The sequence below is a fragment of the Citrus clementina genome, unplaced genomic scaffold, assembly GCF_000493195.1.
Source record: "Citrus clementina cultivar Clemenules unplaced genomic scaffold, Citrus_clementina_v1.0 scaffold_5, whole genome shotgun sequence".
NCBI classification, from domain to species: domain Eukaryota; kingdom Viridiplantae; phylum Streptophyta; class Magnoliopsida; order Sapindales; family Rutaceae; genus Citrus; species Citrus x clementina.
The window spans coordinates 11,053,460-11,072,267 of NW_006262201.1; the positions used below are offsets into that span (position 1 = coordinate 11,053,460).

An 18,808-nucleotide genomic window follows, 5' to 3' on the forward strand; every position below is an offset into this window, starting at 1 on the left:
AAGGCCAAAGAGTAAAACAGGTCGTTCATCGTGCGTTTGGATTCCTTTCATCTTGTTAATTATTGAAGACAAGATGAAAACGCAACTAATGTCAATATTTTAATTTGGAATGGGGGCCGTGTATGGTGTATAAAATAGCATTAATTGTTGTCTGTGTTTGTTGTTTAATGCTATTTTATACACCATACATGGCCCCAATTCCAATTAGGGGAATTCAATATTTTAATTTTTTGCAAGATGACTTTCATCAATCTCATTGGCAGGCCGGCCAAGACAGTAATCATCCATTTCATCTTATGAATTATTGAAGACAAGTAGCTGTTCGACGCCTGCACTTTTCAAATCTGAAGAGCAATTAGACAATATTTCTATTTCAAATTGGGGCCACACTCCAAAAAAATTGCAATAATTCTCTGTTTTATACCTAATATTGCGCAATCAGATAAAAAAAGGGTCGGCTGCATGATTTTTCCAACTTTTGTTTTATTTTTTCTCTTTTCCACGGGCATGGGCCCCGACCACCACAAAATAATTTGAGAATGTTATATTTAACAATTCTCTTTTTGTCGTGACATAATGGACTAAAACGGGATCACAACTTTTTCAAATGACCAAATGGCTTCGCCCTACCTGATAATAAAAGGCCATATCGAAGAGAAATGGATCCATACGTTAAAGCTAAATTGAAACATATAATAAATAAATTGTCAGGAGATGATTTTTATCAAAAATTTCACTCGCACGGTCCCGACCAAATACAAATTTGTGATGATATTCATAATGAATTTATACAATTAGGCGAAATTACTCTATATAGTTTCATCGATATATATTATACCATTAAAAATATACTACTATTTATAATAAAAAAAATTTATGACTATTCTAAATCGACTGTATTATATTTGAACTCACAAGATTCATAGATAGATTGCACTGAGCTTTCTGTTGCAGTTTACAAATATTTTGTTACTAATTATCCTAAGAGCGGCAAGTAACTAAATACAAATGTAAGAAATTTTACAAGTGCTGATGCTGTGTACTCTGCAGAAAGCTAGCCCCAGACGGTGACTCCTGTGGGGACTCCTTCAATTTGCAGCACAAAAGAACGTTCACATTGACATTGACTTGAGGGTAAAAATTAAATAACTCCTATGGTATAAGAAGAATGCAAACATGGTTGAATGAACATTCTCACAGAATACATAAAAGCTACTTTCCTCTGAGCATTTTAGCAAGAAAAGCAATTGCTGCATTTTCCATTTGATCTAATATCAGAATGGCTCATGCGATCGTTTCCTCTCTCTTGGACCAGCTGAAATCCATTGCTCAAGATCAGGTGAAAGAAAAGTGGAGGCTTGTGACGGGTGTCGAACAAGAAGTGGGAAAGCTTACCACCAATCTTCAAGCCATTCAAGCTGTGGTGGAAGATGCAGAGCAGAGGCAAATGAAGCAGGACAAAGCTGTTACTTTTTGGCTGGATCAGCTCAGAGACGCATCCTACGACATGGAAGATGTGTTGGAAGAGTGGATCACTGAAACACGGAAATTGCAGCTTGATGAGCGAGGCGATGATGATGATGATGATAACGACAGTGCTTTTGTTACTTTTTTGACGAAGGTATGTTCCTTCTTTCCTGTTGCCTCAAACTGCTTTGGTGGTTTCAAACAACTCAGTCTTCGTCATGATATTGCTGTCAAGATTACAGAAATCAGTGAAAAGCTAGATGATATTGCCACTCGAAAAGATAGGTTTAATTTTGTTGAGAATGTGAGTAACAATATTAAGAAACCAGAGCGAGGGCGAACCATCTCCTTGATTGATGAGGGAGAGGTTTGCGGTAGAGTTGAGGAGAAAAATGAGCTCTTAAGCAAGTTGTTGTGTGAAAGTAGTGAACAACAAGAAGGCCTTCATATCATCTCACTAGTTGGGTTAGGGGGTATAGGTAAAACCACTCTTGCACAACTAGCCTATAATAATGATGAGGTGAAAAGAAATTTTGAAAAAGTTATATGGGTGTGTGTATCAGACACTTTTGAGGAGATTAGGGTCGCCAAAGCAATCATTGAAGGTCTAGGTGTGTCAGCTTCTGGTTTAAGCGAATTCGAATCTCTTATGAAACAGATTCAGGAATATATTACAGGGAAGAAATTTTTTCTTGTTTTAGATGATGTGTAGGATGGAGATTACAAAAAATGGGACCCATTCTTTTCTTGTCTAAAGAATGGCCACCATGAAAGTAAAATTCTAATTACCACACGTGATAGGTCAGTTGCACTACAGTTGGGATCAATAGATATTATCCCTGTCAAGGAGTTGGGTGAAGGGGAATGTTGGTTACTGTTTAAGCAGATAGCATTTCTACGTAGGTCCTTTGAGGATTGTGAAAAATTAGAACCAATCGGGAGAAAAATCGCATGTAAGTGCAAAGGCCTGCCTCTTGCTGCAAAGGTAATAGGGAATCTCTTGCGCTCTAAAAGTACAGTAAAAGAGTGGCAAAGAATTTTAGATAGTGAAATGTGGAAAGTGGAAGAGATTGGGCAAGGTCTTTTAGCTCCTTTGTTGTTGAGTTATAACGATTTGCCCTCCAATTCTATGGTAAAACGGTGTTTCTCATATTGTGCTGTCTTTCCAAAAGACTACGAGATGGATAAAGAGGAGTTGATTGATCTGTGGATGGCTCAAGGTTACCTTAATGCAGAAGAAGACGAAGAAATGGAGATGATTGGAGAAGAGTATTTCAACATCTTAGCAACACGCTCTTTCTTTCAAGAGTTTAAAATATATGATGACGATGATGATTTTACGAGTTGTAAGATGCATGACATAGTACATGATTTTGCCCAATTTGTAAGTAGCAAAGAATGTTTGTGGCTAGAAATTAATGGTACCAAGGAATCAGTCATAAACTTTTTTGGTGACAAAGTCCGTCACTTAGGGTTAAATTTTGGAGGAGGAGCTTCATTTCCTATGACCATTTATGGACTTAATAGATTGCGTACCCTATTAATTTATGATGAAAATTTTTTCAATCCGTCTCTTAATAATAGCATCCTTCGGGAGTTATTTAGTAAATTGCCATGTTTAAGGGCATTAGTTATAAGGCAATCGATCAAGTTTTTGTATGAAGACACAAATTGGATTACAAAAATTCCAGATAATGTTGGAAAATTGATACATTTAAAATATCTTAAGTTGTCTAAATTATATATAGCGAGACTACCTGAGACTTTGTGTGAATTATATAATTTACAAAAGCTAGATATTAGGCGGTGCAAATATCTTAGAGAATTGCCAGCGGGGATTGGGAAGTTAAAGAACATGAGGAGTTTACTGAATAATAAAACTCGTTCGTTGAAGTACCTGCCAATAGGGATTTCCAGATTGACCAGCCTTCGAACATTAGAAAAGTTTGTTGTGGGTGGAGGTGTTGATGGCGGCAGCGCATGTAGGCTTGAATCTCTGAAAAATCTTCAACTCCGTGGTAAATGTAGTATAGAAGGGCTGAGAAATGTATCGCATGTAGATGAGGTTGAGAGGTTACAACTCTACAATAAGAAAAACCTCCTTCGTTTGCGTCTTGTGTTTGATGGAGACGTAGATGGGGAAGGCGAAGAAGAGAGGAGGAAGAATGAGAAAGATAAACAACTTCTTGAAGCCTTACAACCGCCTTTGAATGTAGAGGAATTAGGGATTGAATCCTATGGAGGCGTCATTTTTCCCAAATGGTTGACTTTACTAACCAATCTAAGGAATTTATATCTTTCCTTGTGTTTTAACTGTGAGCATTTGCCTCCTTTGGGAAAATTGCCTCTGGAAAAACTCATCCTATGCAATTTGAAAAGTGTAAAAAGAGTGGGTAATGAGTTTTTGGGAATAGAAGAAAGCGGTGAGGATGACCCATCTTCATCTTCATCGTCATCATCAGTTATTGCCTTCCCCAAATTGAAATCTCTCAAAATTTGGTTCTTGGATGAATTGGAAGAGTGGAATTACAGGATTACAAGGAAGGAAAACATCTCCATCATGCCACGTCTTTCTTCCTTGGAAATTGATTCTTGCCCCAAATTGAAGGCGCTGCCGGATTACTTTCTTCAAACGACGGCACTGCAGCAATTGACTATTGAGAGGGGAAAGGAGAAGACTGGCATAAGATATCTCACATTCCCCACATCAAGTGGCGGTAAATTCTCGAATGGTTGCAATTACTATCACCCACCGGTAATTTCTCTCCTCTATTTTACTTTGTTGTTACTTCAAACAACGACACTGCAAACATTGACAATTTGTACATATCAATAAAATGTACAAAGTTAAAAATATAGAATGCATTAGTACATGTCAATAACAAGACCAATTAGATTATGGCATTGCTTTATTTTATTTATTTATTTTTTTGATTCTTTTGAAATAAGATCAATTAATTAGATCATGCTAGAAGTTAATTTTTTTTTTTTTCAAATGAAAAAGGAGCAGTCATACAAAGTTTGAATATAAAATTTATAATCTAATAGAGTAGGAAGTCCCAAATACATCATATTCTGCTCCAGAAATCAATTCCACCTAGAATACTTCTTTCTATTGAAATTAATGATGATTTGTTTGTTTGCATCATGAAAGTTAAAAATAATTTTATGAGTAATTTGATTCTTTACGGTACAAAAAATAAATTTGGAAAGTACTAATTTCTCTCATACTTTTTGGGCTAAAAAATAAATGTAAGTCTAACATATTTATTATTTAATGGTTCTATATAGAATCAATCATGGTATAAATATGTAAAACTTCCTAGTTATCAATTTTGTCTTGCATAATGATAATCGTTTTTTTTTATTTATAATTTATGTGACATTAATTCTTTAAAGTAATTGTGTAATTGTTTTTAGTAGTACATTAGCCCTCTTTGTTTTATTTCATACGAGTTTAATTATGTTCACCAGGGATTCGAGGAAATGTCAGAACCACACTAGCAATTCACAGGTCCAATCTAATTTGGTTTTAATGATGCAGGCAGGAGGAGAGTATGCTAAGAAAATGAAAAGTTTAGCCAAAGGATTGCTAAAATGTTCTGCTAGTAATTCACTTGCTTTATTTTATAGAATTTCATTTCCATCTTCTTCTATTGATATCTTGTTGTGAATAAACAAGAACAGGGAAGTAAATGATTGAACCACAGAGAAGTAAAGGTGTATCAAAATTCGCTATTATGATGATGTTAAAGCAAGCTCAAGCACAAGCATTGCACTTTATATTTTATTTAGTTAATAGAATTTTCATTTCCACCTGCATTTCATTTTTAGGTTGACTTTGAAGACTCTATGGAGAACTTTGGGGTAACCAAGGATTATCACTGTGGTTATTGTGCAACGTTTGGTTGCTGGACTTTGAAGAAGGAAGTGATGGCCGGGTCTGCTCTGTTTCAGTTGAGGATGGATAGCTACCTGAAAGACATGATGATTATTATTGCGTGATGTTAAGGTGCTGAGATCATCATTGCTATCTTGTTTCATTCTTGGAATCATTTATCCTGTATAAACATATTGAAGAAGGAAGTGATGGCCGGGTCTGCTCTGTTTTAACAGATGTTTCAATGCCTGCTGTAGTAACAATTTCATATCTTGCATCTCTCGGGTGCATCATGTTCACGGGTTGGAAAAAGCATTTGTGGTGAAGCTTCAAAGCTTGTAAAATGGCTGTGAAAAGGCACATTCAATTCGGTATGCTTTGGTGCGGTCTCCTAATGCTAATATTATATTTTGTATAGCAATCTTAATATGCAATAAATCATTGTGTCCAAAGTTTTCTATTAATTATATGGTGACTGAAATTTTAATTATCATATCAATCTTAAAAGTTTTTGTAACCCTATTTTACTTTGCTTGTACAGAGTACCTGTTTTGGCTGATATGTTTAATTCCTAGAAATTCATTTCCATCGGTTTCCATTGGTTTTAGCTCAAACAGAAACAGAGAGCCCTGGGAAAAAGTTTTACTTTTTGTGGTATTATGCCTTTGTTTCTTCATTCATGATATTTGTTTCGAATTCATGCTCTCGTTCAGAGAGTAAAGCCTTTTCCAGGCTGCTTTGTAGCCAAATTTTGATGCCATCGATGCATGATTGTCATTTAGATTTTCCAAATAATTGTTAGATTGGAGAAGAATAAGAAGATATTGCTCAAAGGCTATTTAATTAGCACCCTCTGAATTTAGTTGCCAATAATGCATTGAAATGGTTGGGGAAAGTTATTGTCTTAATTAAATTACAGGTGATAAGATGCTGTGATTCTTGACGTCAGGATAACACAGGTCAAATTTTAGTATCAATATATATCATCTTCTTTACTGTTCTGCCTCTAAATATTAAGCTTTAATCAAGTTGTTTTTGTTTGTGTAAGTTATCAGGTTAAGGATACTAAGCCGCTTATTAAGGCAAATGTCAGAATGAAGATTGCTCACCACACCTGGTATGCATGATGGCCAGGAAGATTAATTGTTCACAAGCCAATTTGATCAGTGTGAGATTTTTTGCCTCCTTTCGAGGGACATCATCATCAAATTTGAGTAGAGAATCTTTGAAGGGAATTTTGTTGTAAGAGTTTCACAGTAGTGAATTCTGGGAGCTCGAACTTGAGTGAGATAATAGGGAGTACTGGGGATTTGGGTTATGAGTAATCATCATCCTTCCAATATGTGTAAGCACTCACTTGTTAATGAGTAATCATTTCCACTTGTTTAAAATAAAAAAGAGAAAAGGATATCTATATCTCCATGGTTTGGAGAAATAGTCACCAACACCTCAAGTTTTCTAAAAAGGACATCAAGACTCTCTTTTGACCATAGTATGATATTTATTAAAATCATTATGGGACAGATTTTATTCTTTTTATTTTTTCTGAACAAAGTATCCGACTGTAGATATAATAAATTACTAATTAAAATTATTCGAGTCACACTCTAAATTAGATTTTGAAGTTTGTCATCACATAATAAAGTTATATATTGACACTAGACTAAAACAGAGCCACAACTTTTTCAAATGACCAAATGAATTAATGAGACAATGGCTTTTGCCTACCTGATAACAAAAGTTGTCGGCCATAATCCATATAGACAAAAAATGGTCCAAACGTTAAGGTTAAATTGAAAAATATAATAAATAAATTTCATTTGTGATGAAATTCGTAATGGATTTATTACTTAGTTATCTTTCACATATTCTCTTTGTAATATCAGACAAGTCATAGATCACAGCATGATATTTATTGTAATTAAAATCATTATAAAACTGATTTTATTTTATTTTTCTCAAACAAAGTATCTATCTAACTGCAGATGTAATAAATTACTAACTACCATTATTTGAGTCGCTCTCTAAATTAGATCTTGGAGTTTGTAACGGCATAATAGAGTTACATTCTCAAATGACCAAATCAATTAATGAGATAATGGCTTTTGCTTTTGCCTACCTGACAAAAAGTTGAAAAATATAGTAAATAAATTTCACTTGCACGGTCCAGATCGATCACATACAAATTTGTGCTGAAATTCATAATGAATTAATATGATTGGGCGAAATTACTCCATATAATTTCATCAATATCTATTAAACGATAAAAAATTTATTGATATTTATAATATAAAAAATCTATCCACTGAGACTATTCTAGATCAACAATTAATATATTATATATAACTTCAGAAGGTTCACCGGTGGATTGATCTAAGCCTTTTGTTGTAGTTTATAAATATTTTGTTGCTTATAATGTAAGAATACGTTAGTATGGATAAATTGAAAAATATAAAAATAAATTGTCAGGAGACGATTTTATCAAAAATTTCACTCGCACGGTCCCGACCAAATACAAATTTGTGATGATATTCATAATGAATTTATACAATTAGGCGAAATTACTCTATACAGTTTCATCGATATATATTATACCATTAAAAATATACTACTATTTATAATTAAAAAAATTTATGACTATTCTAAATCGACTGTATCATATGTGAACTCACAAGATTCATAGATAGATTGCACTGAGCTTTTTGTTGCAGTTTACAAATATTTTGTTACTAATTATCTTAAGAGCGGCAAGTAACTAAATACAAATGTAAGAAATTTTACAAGTGCTGATGCTGTGTACTCCGCAGAAAGCTAGCCCCAGACGGTGACTCCTGTGGGGACTCCTTCAATTTGCAGCACAAAAGAACGTTCACATTGACATTGACTTGAGGGTAAAAATTAAATAACTCCTATGGTATAAGAAGAATGCAAACATGCTTGAATGAACATTCTCACAGAATACATAAAACCTACTTTCCTCTGAGCATTTTAGCAAGAAAAGCAATTGCTGCATTTACCATTTGATCTAATATCAGAATGGCTCATGCGCTCGTTTCCTCTCTCTTGGACCAGCTGAATTCCATTGCTCAAGAAAAGTGGAGGCTTTTGACGGGTGTCGAACAAGAAGTGGGAAAGCTTACTACCAATCTTCAAGCCATTCAAGCTGTGCTGGAAGATGCAGAGCAGAGGCAAATGAAGCAGGGCAGAGCTGTTACTCTTTGGCTGGATCAGCTCAGAGACGCATCCTACGACATGGAAGATGTGTTGGAAGAGTGGATCACTGAAACACGGAAATTGCAGCTTGATGAGGGCGGCGATGATGATGATGATGATGATAACGACAATGCTTTTGTTACTCTTTTGACGAAGGTATGTTCCTTCTTTCCTGCTGCCAAAAACTGCTTTGGTGGTTTCAAACAACTCAGTCTTCGTCATGATATTGCTGTCAAGATTAGAGAAATCAGTGAAAAGCTAGATGATATTGCCACTCGAAAAGATAGGTTTAAATTTGTTGAGAATGTGAGTAACAATGTTAAGAATCCAGAGCGAATGCGAACCATCTCCTTGATTGATGAGGGGGAGGTTTGCGGTAGAGTTGATGAGAAAAATGAGGTCTTAAGCAAGTTGTTGTGTGAAAGTAGTGAACAACAAAATGGCCTTCAGGTCATTTCACTGGTTGGGTTGGGGGGTATAGGTAAAACCACTCTTGCACAACTAGCCTATAATAATGATGAGGTGAAAAGAAATTTTGAAAAAGTTATATGGGTGTGTGTATCGGACACTTTTGATCATATTAGGATTGCCAAAGCAATCATTGAAGGTCTAGGCGAGTCAGCTTCTGGTTTAAACGAATTCCAATCTCTTATGAGCCGTATCCAGAGTTCAATTAAAGGAAAAAAAAATTTTCTTGTCTTAGATGATGTATGGGATGGGGATTACAATAAATGGCAACCATTCTTCCGTTGTCTAAAAAATGGTCTCAACGGAAGTAAAATTTTGGTTACCACACGTAATGAGTCAGTTGCACGTATGATGGGATCAACAGATATTATCTCCATCAAGCAATTGGCTGAAGAGGAATGCTGGTCATTGTTCAAGCAGTTAGCATTTTTCGGTCGTTCTTTTGAGGATTGTGAAAAATTAGAACCAATCGGGCGAAAAATTGCATGTAAGTGCAAAGGCCTGCCTCTTGCTGCAAAGGTAATAGGGAATCTCTTGCGCTCTAAAAGTACAGTAAAAGAGTGGCAAAGAATTTTAGAGAGTGAAATGTGGAAAGTACAAGAGATTGGGCAAGATCTTTTGGCCCCTTTGTTGTTGAGTTATAACGATTTGCCCTCCAATTCTATGGTAAAACAGTGTTTCTCATATTGTACTGTCTTTCCAAAAGACTACATTATGAATAAAGAGAAATTGATAGATCTGTGGATGGCTCAAGGTTACCTTAATGCAGATGAAGACGAAGAAATGGAGACGATTGGAGAAGAGTATTTCAACATCTTAGCAACACGCTCTTTCTTTCAAGAGTTTGAGAAAAATGATGATGATAATATTAGGAGTTGCAAGATGCATGACATAGTACATGATTTTGCCCAATTTGTAAGTAGCAAAGAATGTTTGTGGCTAGAAATTAATGGTACCAAAGAATCAGTCATAAACGTTTTTGGTGACAAAATCCGTCACTTAGTGTTAAATTTTCAAAGAGGAGCTTCATTTCCTATGTCCTTTTTTGAATTTGATAGATTGCGTAGCCTCTTAATTTATGATAGAAGTTATTCCAATCGGAGTCTTAATGGAAGCATCCTTCGGGAGTTATTTAGTAAATTGGCGTGTTTAAGGGCATTAGTTATAAGCCAATTTTACATTTCAGGTTCCCATCATGAGGCAAATAGGATTAAAGAAATTCCAAAAAATGTCGGAAAATTGATACATTTAAAATATCTTAATTTGTCTGAATTAGGCATAGAGAGACTACCTGAGACTTTGTGTGAATTATATAATTTACAAAAGCTAGATATTAGGAGGTGCCGAAATCTTAGGGAATTGCCTGCGGGGATTGGGAAGTTAATGAACATGAGGACTTTACTGAATGGTGAAACTTATGAATTGAAGTACATGCCAATAGGGATTTCCAAATTAACCAATCTTCGAACATTAGACAGGTTTGTGGTGGGTGGAGGTGTTGATGGTAGCAATACGTGTAGGCTTGAATCTCTGAAAAATCTTCAACTCCGTGGTAAATGTAGTATAGAAGGGCTGAGTAATGTATCGCATGTAGATGAGGCTGAGAGGTTACAACTTTACAATAAGAAAAACCTCCTTCGTTTGGGTCTTCAGTTTGGTGGAGTCGTGGATTGGGAAGGCGAAGAAGGGAGGAGGAAGAACGAGAAAGATAAACAACTTCTTGAAGCCTTACAACCGCCTTTGAATGTAGAGGAATTACGGATTTGGTTGTACAGAGGCAACATTTTTCCCAAATGGTTGACTTTGCTAACCAATCTAAGGAATTTAGATCTTTCCTCGTGTTTTAACTGTGAGCATTTGCCTCCTTTGGGAAAATTGCCTCTGGAAAAACTCGAACTATACAATTTGAAAAGTGTAAAAAGAGTGGGTAATGAGTTTTTGGGAATAGAAGAAAGCAGTGAGGACGACCCATCTTCATCTTCATTGTCATCATCAGTTATTGCCTTCCCCAAATTGAAATATCTCAAAATTTGGGCCATGGAAGAATTGGAAGAGTGGAATTACAGGATTACGAGGAAGGAAACCATCTCCATCATGCCCCGTCTTTCTTCCTTGGCAGTTAGTTCTTGCAACAAATTAAAGGCGCTGCCGGATTACCTTCTTCAAACGACGGCACTGCAGGAACTGAGTATTTATTCTTGTGTTCTTCTAGAAGAACTGCCCATTCTAGAGAATCGCAGGACAACAGACATACCACGTCTTTCTTCCTTGACGATTTGGTATTGCCCCAAATTAAAGATGCTACCGGATTACCTTCTTCAAACGACGGCACTGCAGGAATTGAGAATTTGGGGATGTCCCATTCTGGAAAACCGTTATAGAGAGGGGGAAGGAGAAGACTGGCATAAGATATCTCACATTCCCCACATCAAGTGGCGGTAAATTCTCGAATGGTTACAATTACTATCACCCACCGGTAATTTCTCTCCTCTATTTTACTTTGTTGTTACTTCAAACAACGACACTGCAAACATTGACAATTTTATAGAATGCATTAGTACATGTCAATAACAAGACCAATTAGATTATGGCATTGCTTTATTTTATTTATTTATTTATTTGATTCTTTTGAAATAAGATCAATTAATTAGATCATGCAAGAAGTTAATTTTTTTTTTTCAAATGAAAAAGGAGCAGTCATACAAAGTTTGAATATAGAATTTATAATCTAAAACTAATGATGTGACAATTAACATGTTATTAACCTATCTAATAGAGTAGGAAGTCCCAAATACATCATATTCTGCTCCAGAAATCAATTCCACCTAGAATACTTCTTTCTATTGAAATTAATAATGATTTGTTTGTTTGCATCATGAAAGTCAAAAATAATTTTATGAGTAATTTGATTCTTTACGGTACAAAAAATAAATTTGGAAAGTACTAATTTCTCTCATACTTTTTGGGCTAAAAAATAAATGTAAGTCTAACATATTAATTATTTAATGGTTCTATATAGAATCAATCATGGTATAAATATGTAAAACTTCCTAGTTATCAATTTTGTCTTGCATAATGATAATCGTATTTTTTTATATATAATTTATGTGACATTAATTCTTTAAAGTAATTGTGTAATTGTTTTTACTACATTAGCCCACTTTGTTTTATTTCATACGAGTTTAATTATGTTCACCAGGGATTCGAGGAAATGTCAGAACCACACTAGCAATTCACAGGTCCAATCTAATTTGGTTTTAATGATGCAGGCAGGAGAGTATGCTAAGAAAATGAAAAGTTTAGCCAAAGGATTGCTAAAATGTTCTGCTGGTAATTCACTTGCTTTATTTTATCGAATTTCATTTCCATCTTCTTTTATTGTGAATAAACAAGAACAGAGAAGTAAATGATTGAACCACAGAGAAGTAAAGATACATCAAAATTTGATATTATGATCATTAAAGCAAGCTCAAGCTCAAGCATTGCATTTTTATTTTATTTTATTTTTAGAATTTTCATTTCCACCTGCATTGCATTTTTATTTCATTTTTAGGTTGACTTTGAAGACTCTTTGGAGAACATTGGGGTAACCAAGGATTATCACTATGGTTATTGTGCAACGTTTGGCTCCTGGACTTTGAAGAAGGAAGCGATGGCCGGGTCTGCTCTGTTTCAATGCTCTGTTTCAATTGAGGATGGATAGCAGCCTGAAAGACATGATGTTAAGGTGCTGAGATCATCATTTCTATCTTGTTTCATTCTTAGAATCATTTATCCTATATAAACATATTGAATTGTGCTAATATTATCATATGCGTCAATGGAGGCAGGAATTTGGTGTTGACACTATTATGCAGGTAACCACACTTCATAGTTTGCACAAATTTGCGTTGTCAGAATATCCTTTAATATTCATTGTGTTTCTTTGTGTTGATTAGGTTATCATCTCCAAGGGTTTGAAAGAGCCTTTGCAGTAAACTCAGTTGCTAAGGCTTTCCCCACTTGATAAGATGCAAGATTCTTCGCCAAACATCCTTTTCACTTTGTTCACTTATTCGTTATAAATAGAGTAAACTTAGAAGATTGTTCTGTTTGCTGTCTAAGCCAGTGTAACATTTGTTAAATTTGGGCCATCTGCCTGACAGGTTGTCTGTGACAATCCCATCTGTAAGTACTAATGTGCTTGGTTATGGTGCTTTCATTGGACTATATGCAAACATGAGATATCAGCTATTGTGTGGATTTGATAGAGCGGTCACCAACCATTTTGAAGTTATTGGAGTAGCACTGATCTTAGGCACGGCTTTGAGGTCATTCCCTCTTCTTTTACATATTTGTCTATTGATCGACATCTCTATATATACATTGATTGACCAAATTACTCTTATTTTAATGTTTTGTTTGTTGAACTTTGACTGGGGAATTTGTTTGTTTGTCTCATAAGTTGTTAATGTGGTTCCTATTGAAGTGTATATATCTATCAATTTTCCTTTACTTAATCAACTAGCATCCTTTCCAAGTCCAGATACTTACCAATAGTGAGACTTTGCTACGGAAGTACAATTTCTCTTGTTTTACAGTTAATTATGTAAGAAAAGTTTTAAATTTACAGAATTCTGGTATAGCTCTCTTAAGGAAATGCGAGTGGTGAATATGGTTCCAACTTTTAATAGGCTTAATAGGCCCATTTGTTCAGCCACAGTGATTGCGGTCTGAATTCTTCTTTACTGTCTATATGTGTTGGAGTTTGTCTATTGTCCAACTTCTCAAATGGATTCCATGCATGGTTTTGAATGTCTAATTAGGAGAAAGATCAACGGATGACCTTTTGAAGAAGCCTTGCACAACAGGCTTGATACCAAAGTCTCCAGGTGGTTGATACCAAAGAATGCCATTGTTTCTGGGCTTGGGCTCCTTGGTGTCAAACAAGATAATGGGAAAGAGGGGCAACTAAAGCGCGAAGAAAGAGGATGATCCGGAGGAAGGTGTCTGCATAAATTTGTCGGAGTTGATGTAGTCAATTGCCCAATTTTGCTGCCTGTCGTAGAGACACAGCATGGAAGTCCTCATCAAACTCTGAGACACCTAAGAAATAGTATGAGGTGGTGGTATTTCCCTGGTGTTAATTTCCTGGCAAGTGTGATTCACAGATAGAGGGATTCTTTTCTTGATGTCTAAATGCCATATGTGATGCAACGTCGTATATTCTAAGATATTAAATTCTATTTCAGATTTCTCATATAGTGTCTTTGTCACTTCTGTGGTACACTTTTGATCACAAATTTCCATTTGAAGTAGCTGATATTCTTTGCAGACTAATTATCTAATGATTATTTTGTACAATAAAAATCAAAACTTAAATTATTTGATGATACTCAACTTAGGTCTTATTCGATATTACTAGTTGTTGTGAAAAAAAAAATGACAATGTGTAATAAATGTATGACTTTTAAATAATAATTTTAATAAAAATAATAAAGATATTATAAATTTTTTTTATAATAAAGTATGAGATCAAATCAAATTAATTTTTAAGTCACAATAGTAAATATTTACCAAAACTATTTAATTATATGGCTTAAAAGATATAGTTGTCCAACCTCAACAATATATATAAAGATTTACCAAACTTTACCCGACTTTAGTTGTACCCACTCGATTATGTAAGTCCATACTCCACGCGCTTGACCATATGAGATGTTACTCAACTTTAACAAATCTTACTTGAACTTTGCGCGTTTGACATGCTGGATGAAATATGATAGCATATGATGTGATAGAATATTATATGATTAGATGTAATAGGATTATATTTGGTCTTGTTTTATATTTTATGTGATCTAGTATATGAATGGATTATATTACAAATTTTATTGTTATAATAATTAAAATTTTGAATTATTTTATTATTGAAAAAATATAATATGTTAAATAACAGTTATTTTTATTAAGTTTTTTTCTGTTGAATTATAGTTTTAAAATAAAATCCAAAATTTTTATTACTAAACTAATAAAAAATTAATTATTTGAGTTACGTCCTAAACCAACTTAGCTCACCAGATAAATTCACTTAGTTTAGAACGAAACAGCGGGTTTTATGTGGGAAGCCACATCCTTTCCACATCAACCTCAACATCCAAACATGAAATTGGACTAAAAATAGTTCTTTCCCATGTATTTACGTACCCTCCTGCCACTAAACGCAATTGTATATTCTGGACCTTATTTGACTTACTTGATTTTATTAACTTAATTTTCTCCCATTTCCATTGTCGACGTTGAGTGCATGTAATCCACAAGTTTGATTGAGCAGAAATAGCCAAAAAAAACTGATGATATGATAATAGCAAAAAATCTAATGACACCCACGTCCAAAGATGCCAGTTGTCACAAAGGCCTGGACGCCATACCTCGAACCCATCTCTTTTTACCATGAGTGATGATATAGTCACAAACTCTTATACAATCTTATTTTGTACAAATTAATGTGACATCAATTTATTGGTTGAATGAAAATACAAAATAATGAAAGTAAATCATGTTGACCAAGAGATATTTAATTTAACCAATGAATTGACGCTACATAAATTTGTACAAGAATTTGTGGCTGTATTACTGTATTTTTACTCTTTTACCATATTTTATAATTAAAGAGGTCATTGTTTGAAAGAAAAGAATGACATGTTGGTATGAAATTACGTTAAAATGAATATATCACTTTTTTTTTGTGTGAGTGATGGCTTCGTTTAATGACAGTTGGAAGGCAATGAATCATCTTTTAATTTTAGTTTTGATTTAATAGAAAATATTAATTTTTGTAGTTTCGGTAGATGAAATTTCGAATCAAATATTAATATCGTTAAAGTACGCAACTCAATATTTGTTTAAATCACAAAAAAGATTAATTGCTTTACATTAAAAAAAGAAAAGAAAAGAAAAGAGTGATCACTTGATTTAACTTCCTTTACTAAATTTATGATTTAAAATCTAAAATGGAAAAACGAAAACAAGTTTAGGAAACACACTCAGAGTTTTATATTGATATGAAAAAAGAGTTTATTATTGACTATCTTTTTTCCAAAATTTAAGCTAAGACAACAATATGTCCAAAATACCCTCCACATTATCCCAAAACTTTATAAACTCCCCCGTTCCTCTCAACATCATCTCTTCCAAATCTTTCTTCCCCCCAAAAACCAGCCATGGCTTCATATTCAATTACCTCAACACTCCAATATTGGCTTGTAAACCACCCCCAAATCCTCAACTTCACATGGACTCCGAACCAAACACTAGCTTCCTCCCCACGCTTCCTCATTCTCTCCATCCTCACTTACCTCTCCCTCACATTCATCCTCTACCACGCATCGACATCAACATCACCACCATCATCACCTCTCATTGGACCCCACATCCTCAAGCCCATCACAGCCGTCCATAACCTCACCCTCCTCCTCCTCTCCCTCATCATGGCCGTTGGTTGCACTCTCTCCATCATCGTCCATTTGCCCCACCTCCATTACACCTCTGTTTCCCCCCCACCATTTCTCCGTCTGGCCCCCTCTTCTTCTACGCTTACCTCTTCTACCTCTCCAAAATACTCGAATTCTTAGACACCCTTTTGATCATTTTGTCAAAATCCATCCAACGGCTCACGTTCCTCCACGTCTAACACCATGCAACCGTCGTCGTAATGTGCTTCCTTTGGTTACAGACGAAGCAGTCTTTGTTTCCTATTGCAATTGTCACCAATGCAAGTGTGCATGTGATCATGTACGGGTACTATTTGAGAAACTATCACCCTCTTGATTAATCCCATATAACAACTCACAAGGCTTCATACAACACGAAATTGCTTTTAGAAATACTCCCAGAAGCCAGCTTTTACTAGCCATTTAAACTAGCTTTTGGACACGTGTTGCAATCACCTCAGAAACGCTGTCTTCATCTACCGTTTTGAGTAAGTAATGCACGTGTTGTATCACCTGCTCAACTTATTCACTCAACTGACGGGACAACTTTGTCATATGGCTTCCTTACTAGAGATAACCGACAAATCATCTATTACCAGATTGAATAACCGACATGTCGAATATAGTCACAACCTCAGATTTGTGGTTCATCTCTCAACATTAACAACCATTTGCTTGGATCAATGTGTGCTTGGCATGGCTACGCACGTCTATGGGCTTACTTGGAATGGTTGTTGATGGCTATGGGATTGCTTGGAATGGTCGCAATGCGTAGCTATGGGTTCGCTTGGATTGGCCGCGCACAGCCATGGGTTTGCTTGGCATGGCTACATGCATCCATGGGCTTGCTTGGAATGCCCGTGCCCAGCTGCCATGATTTTGCTAGCGTAGCCATGGGTTTTGCTGGACATGGCAGTGCGAGGCCATAGCTTTTGCCAGGCAATAGACGTGGGTTTTGCTGGGTTGATTTGAAATTAACAGTGGTTGTGGATTTGTTAAGTGTGTGAAAGAGAAGAAAAAAATGAACGAAGAAGAAGATGAACATGGAATAGAACGAAGAAGATGAAGAAAGTAGAAGAGAGCGAATTTTTTTTTTCCTTTTTTATAAATTTTGCAAGAGATTGACCTACCTCTCGAATTGTAGGCTATGATTGTTCTTTCTTTTGATTCAATCAATAAAAGTTAGCCCTAATTTAGCTTTAAGTCCTATCAAAGTGGTATTAGAGCAAAAATCCAGGGACAATGGCAGCAAAGAAGGTAGACGCGCTTGAAGAGAAATTGGAAGCAAAGGTTGGATCACTCAAGGCCACCATTGATGAGCGATTTGACATCGTTCAACAACAATTTTCACCCCTTGAAGCCATGTTGCTGAAATTGACGGAACTCCACCTTAACCCACCACTGGCAACATCGATGGGCCACAACAGTGTCACGGGAGAAAGATTTGGTGGTACATTATTTGCTAGGGACTAGCAATAAGCTGGTTGGGGGGTGTGTTGAGTGTTAGAAAATGCATATTTATAAAGGAGAAAACCGTCATTTTACATTTTAAGTCTTACTAACAACCCTTACTTTTATATATTTAACCTTCTTGTGATTTAATTACATGTGTTTTATTTCGCAGCTAGGGGTAATGGATATGAGGGTTACGTGGCTGAAAGAGGTGGCTGAAAGAGGTGGCTAGATTAGTGAATTCAAGGGTTACACGGCTGGAAGAGGTGGCTGAAAGTTAAGAATCAGCGTTTTGGCACCAGAATAAGGTGCACAAGAGTCGAAGATGGTCGGGCTTGAGGACTCAATGGTATTTGCGGGTGATGCATAGCTTGGGCAAGGCTATTTTGGGCCAATTGCGCTCAGTACAGCTTCATACTTCAAAAATTATCTCAATACCCTAAAATTTATTTTTCCCAAAATTTTCATCGATACCCTTTAAAAACTGATAGAAAATTACTAAGTTATCCTTATTTTAAAACATTTTAACTCAATGGACAACACCTCTCCCTTCTCTACTGAAGCAAACAAACACTCATCGGCTGTAATTTCCTCTATTATCAAACTCAAACAAACAAACACTGCAATTTCCTCATCGGCATCACCTCTATAATTCCCTCACCAGCATCATTTCTATCGAAACAAACATTCATTCTCCATACATGGTAAATCGAACTTCAACACGAGCAAACTAAGCCTAAGAAGGGGAAGCTGCCACAACTGAGAAAGTGAAGTATAGTTCGTCACTACATAATTGCCGGAGAGATTTGATTATTTACTGTAAAATTGTCAGAATGTAACTAGTTGAGACAAGTAA

General features: G+C 35.5%; 2 protein-coding genes, 1 long non-coding RNA gene and 1 pseudogene across 5 annotated transcripts; all 4 read left to right on the plus strand.

The window, feature by feature from the left end:
• Nucleotides 1–2,512: 2,512 nt before the first annotated feature.
• LOC112098452 (putative disease resistance protein RGA4) lies at nt 2,513–6,280 on the plus strand. 3 transcript variants are annotated; one of them, XM_024184850.1, is made up of 4 exons: nt 2,513–4,222; nt 5,302–5,479; nt 5,605–5,718; nt 6,267–6,280. In XM_024184850.1, the coding sequence occupies exons 1-2, from the start codon at nt 2,519–2,521 to the stop codon at nt 5,470–5,472; spliced, it is 1,875 nt and encodes a 624-aa protein (XP_024040618.1). In that variant the 5' UTR covers nt 2,513–2,518; the 3' UTR covers nt 5,473–5,479; nt 5,605–5,718; nt 6,267–6,280. The 3 variants fall into 3 exon arrangements, with proteins under 3 accessions (XP_024040618.1, XP_024040617.1, XP_024040619.1); XM_024184849.1 differs by having other exon boundaries at nt 5,302–5,718; XM_024184851.1 differs by lacking the exons at nt 5,302–5,479; nt 5,605–5,718; nt 6,267–6,280 and adding an exon at nt 4,942–5,226.
• Nucleotides 6,281–8,383: 2,103 nt separating this feature from the next.
• Nucleotides 8,384–11,470, plus strand: LOC112097929 (disease resistance protein RGA2-like). The gene has a single exon (XM_024183518.1). It carries the CDS (start codon nt 8,384–8,386, stop codon nt 11,468–11,470), a length of 3,087 nt encoding a protein of 1,028 aa, XP_024039286.1.
• Nucleotides 11,471–12,769: 1,299 nt separating this feature from the next.
• Nucleotides 12,770–14,223, plus strand: LOC112098560. The gene is made up of 3 exons (XR_002905670.1): nt 12,770–12,885; nt 12,967–13,338; nt 13,834–14,223. It is a non-coding gene; the product is annotated as an uncharacterized LOC112098560 (long non-coding RNA).
• Nucleotides 14,224–16,226: 2,003 nt separating this feature from the next.
• LOC112097930 lies at nt 16,227–16,841 on the plus strand (annotated as a pseudogene).
• Nucleotides 16,842–18,808: the final 1,967 nt, after the last annotated feature.

Coding starts and splice junctions, on each gene's coding strand:
- LOC112098452 (XM_024184849.1), top strand. CDS start 2,519: ATGTGGAAAGTGGAAGAGATTGGGCAAGGTCTTTTAGCTCCTTTGTTG. Junction 4,223..5,301: donor GCAATTACTATCACCCACCG/GTAATTTCTCTC, acceptor TTTCATTTTTAG/GTTGACTTTGAAGACTCTAT.
- LOC112097929 (XM_024183518.1), top strand. CDS start 8,384: ATGGCTCATGCGCTCGTTTCCTCTCTCTTGGACCAGCTGAATTCCATT.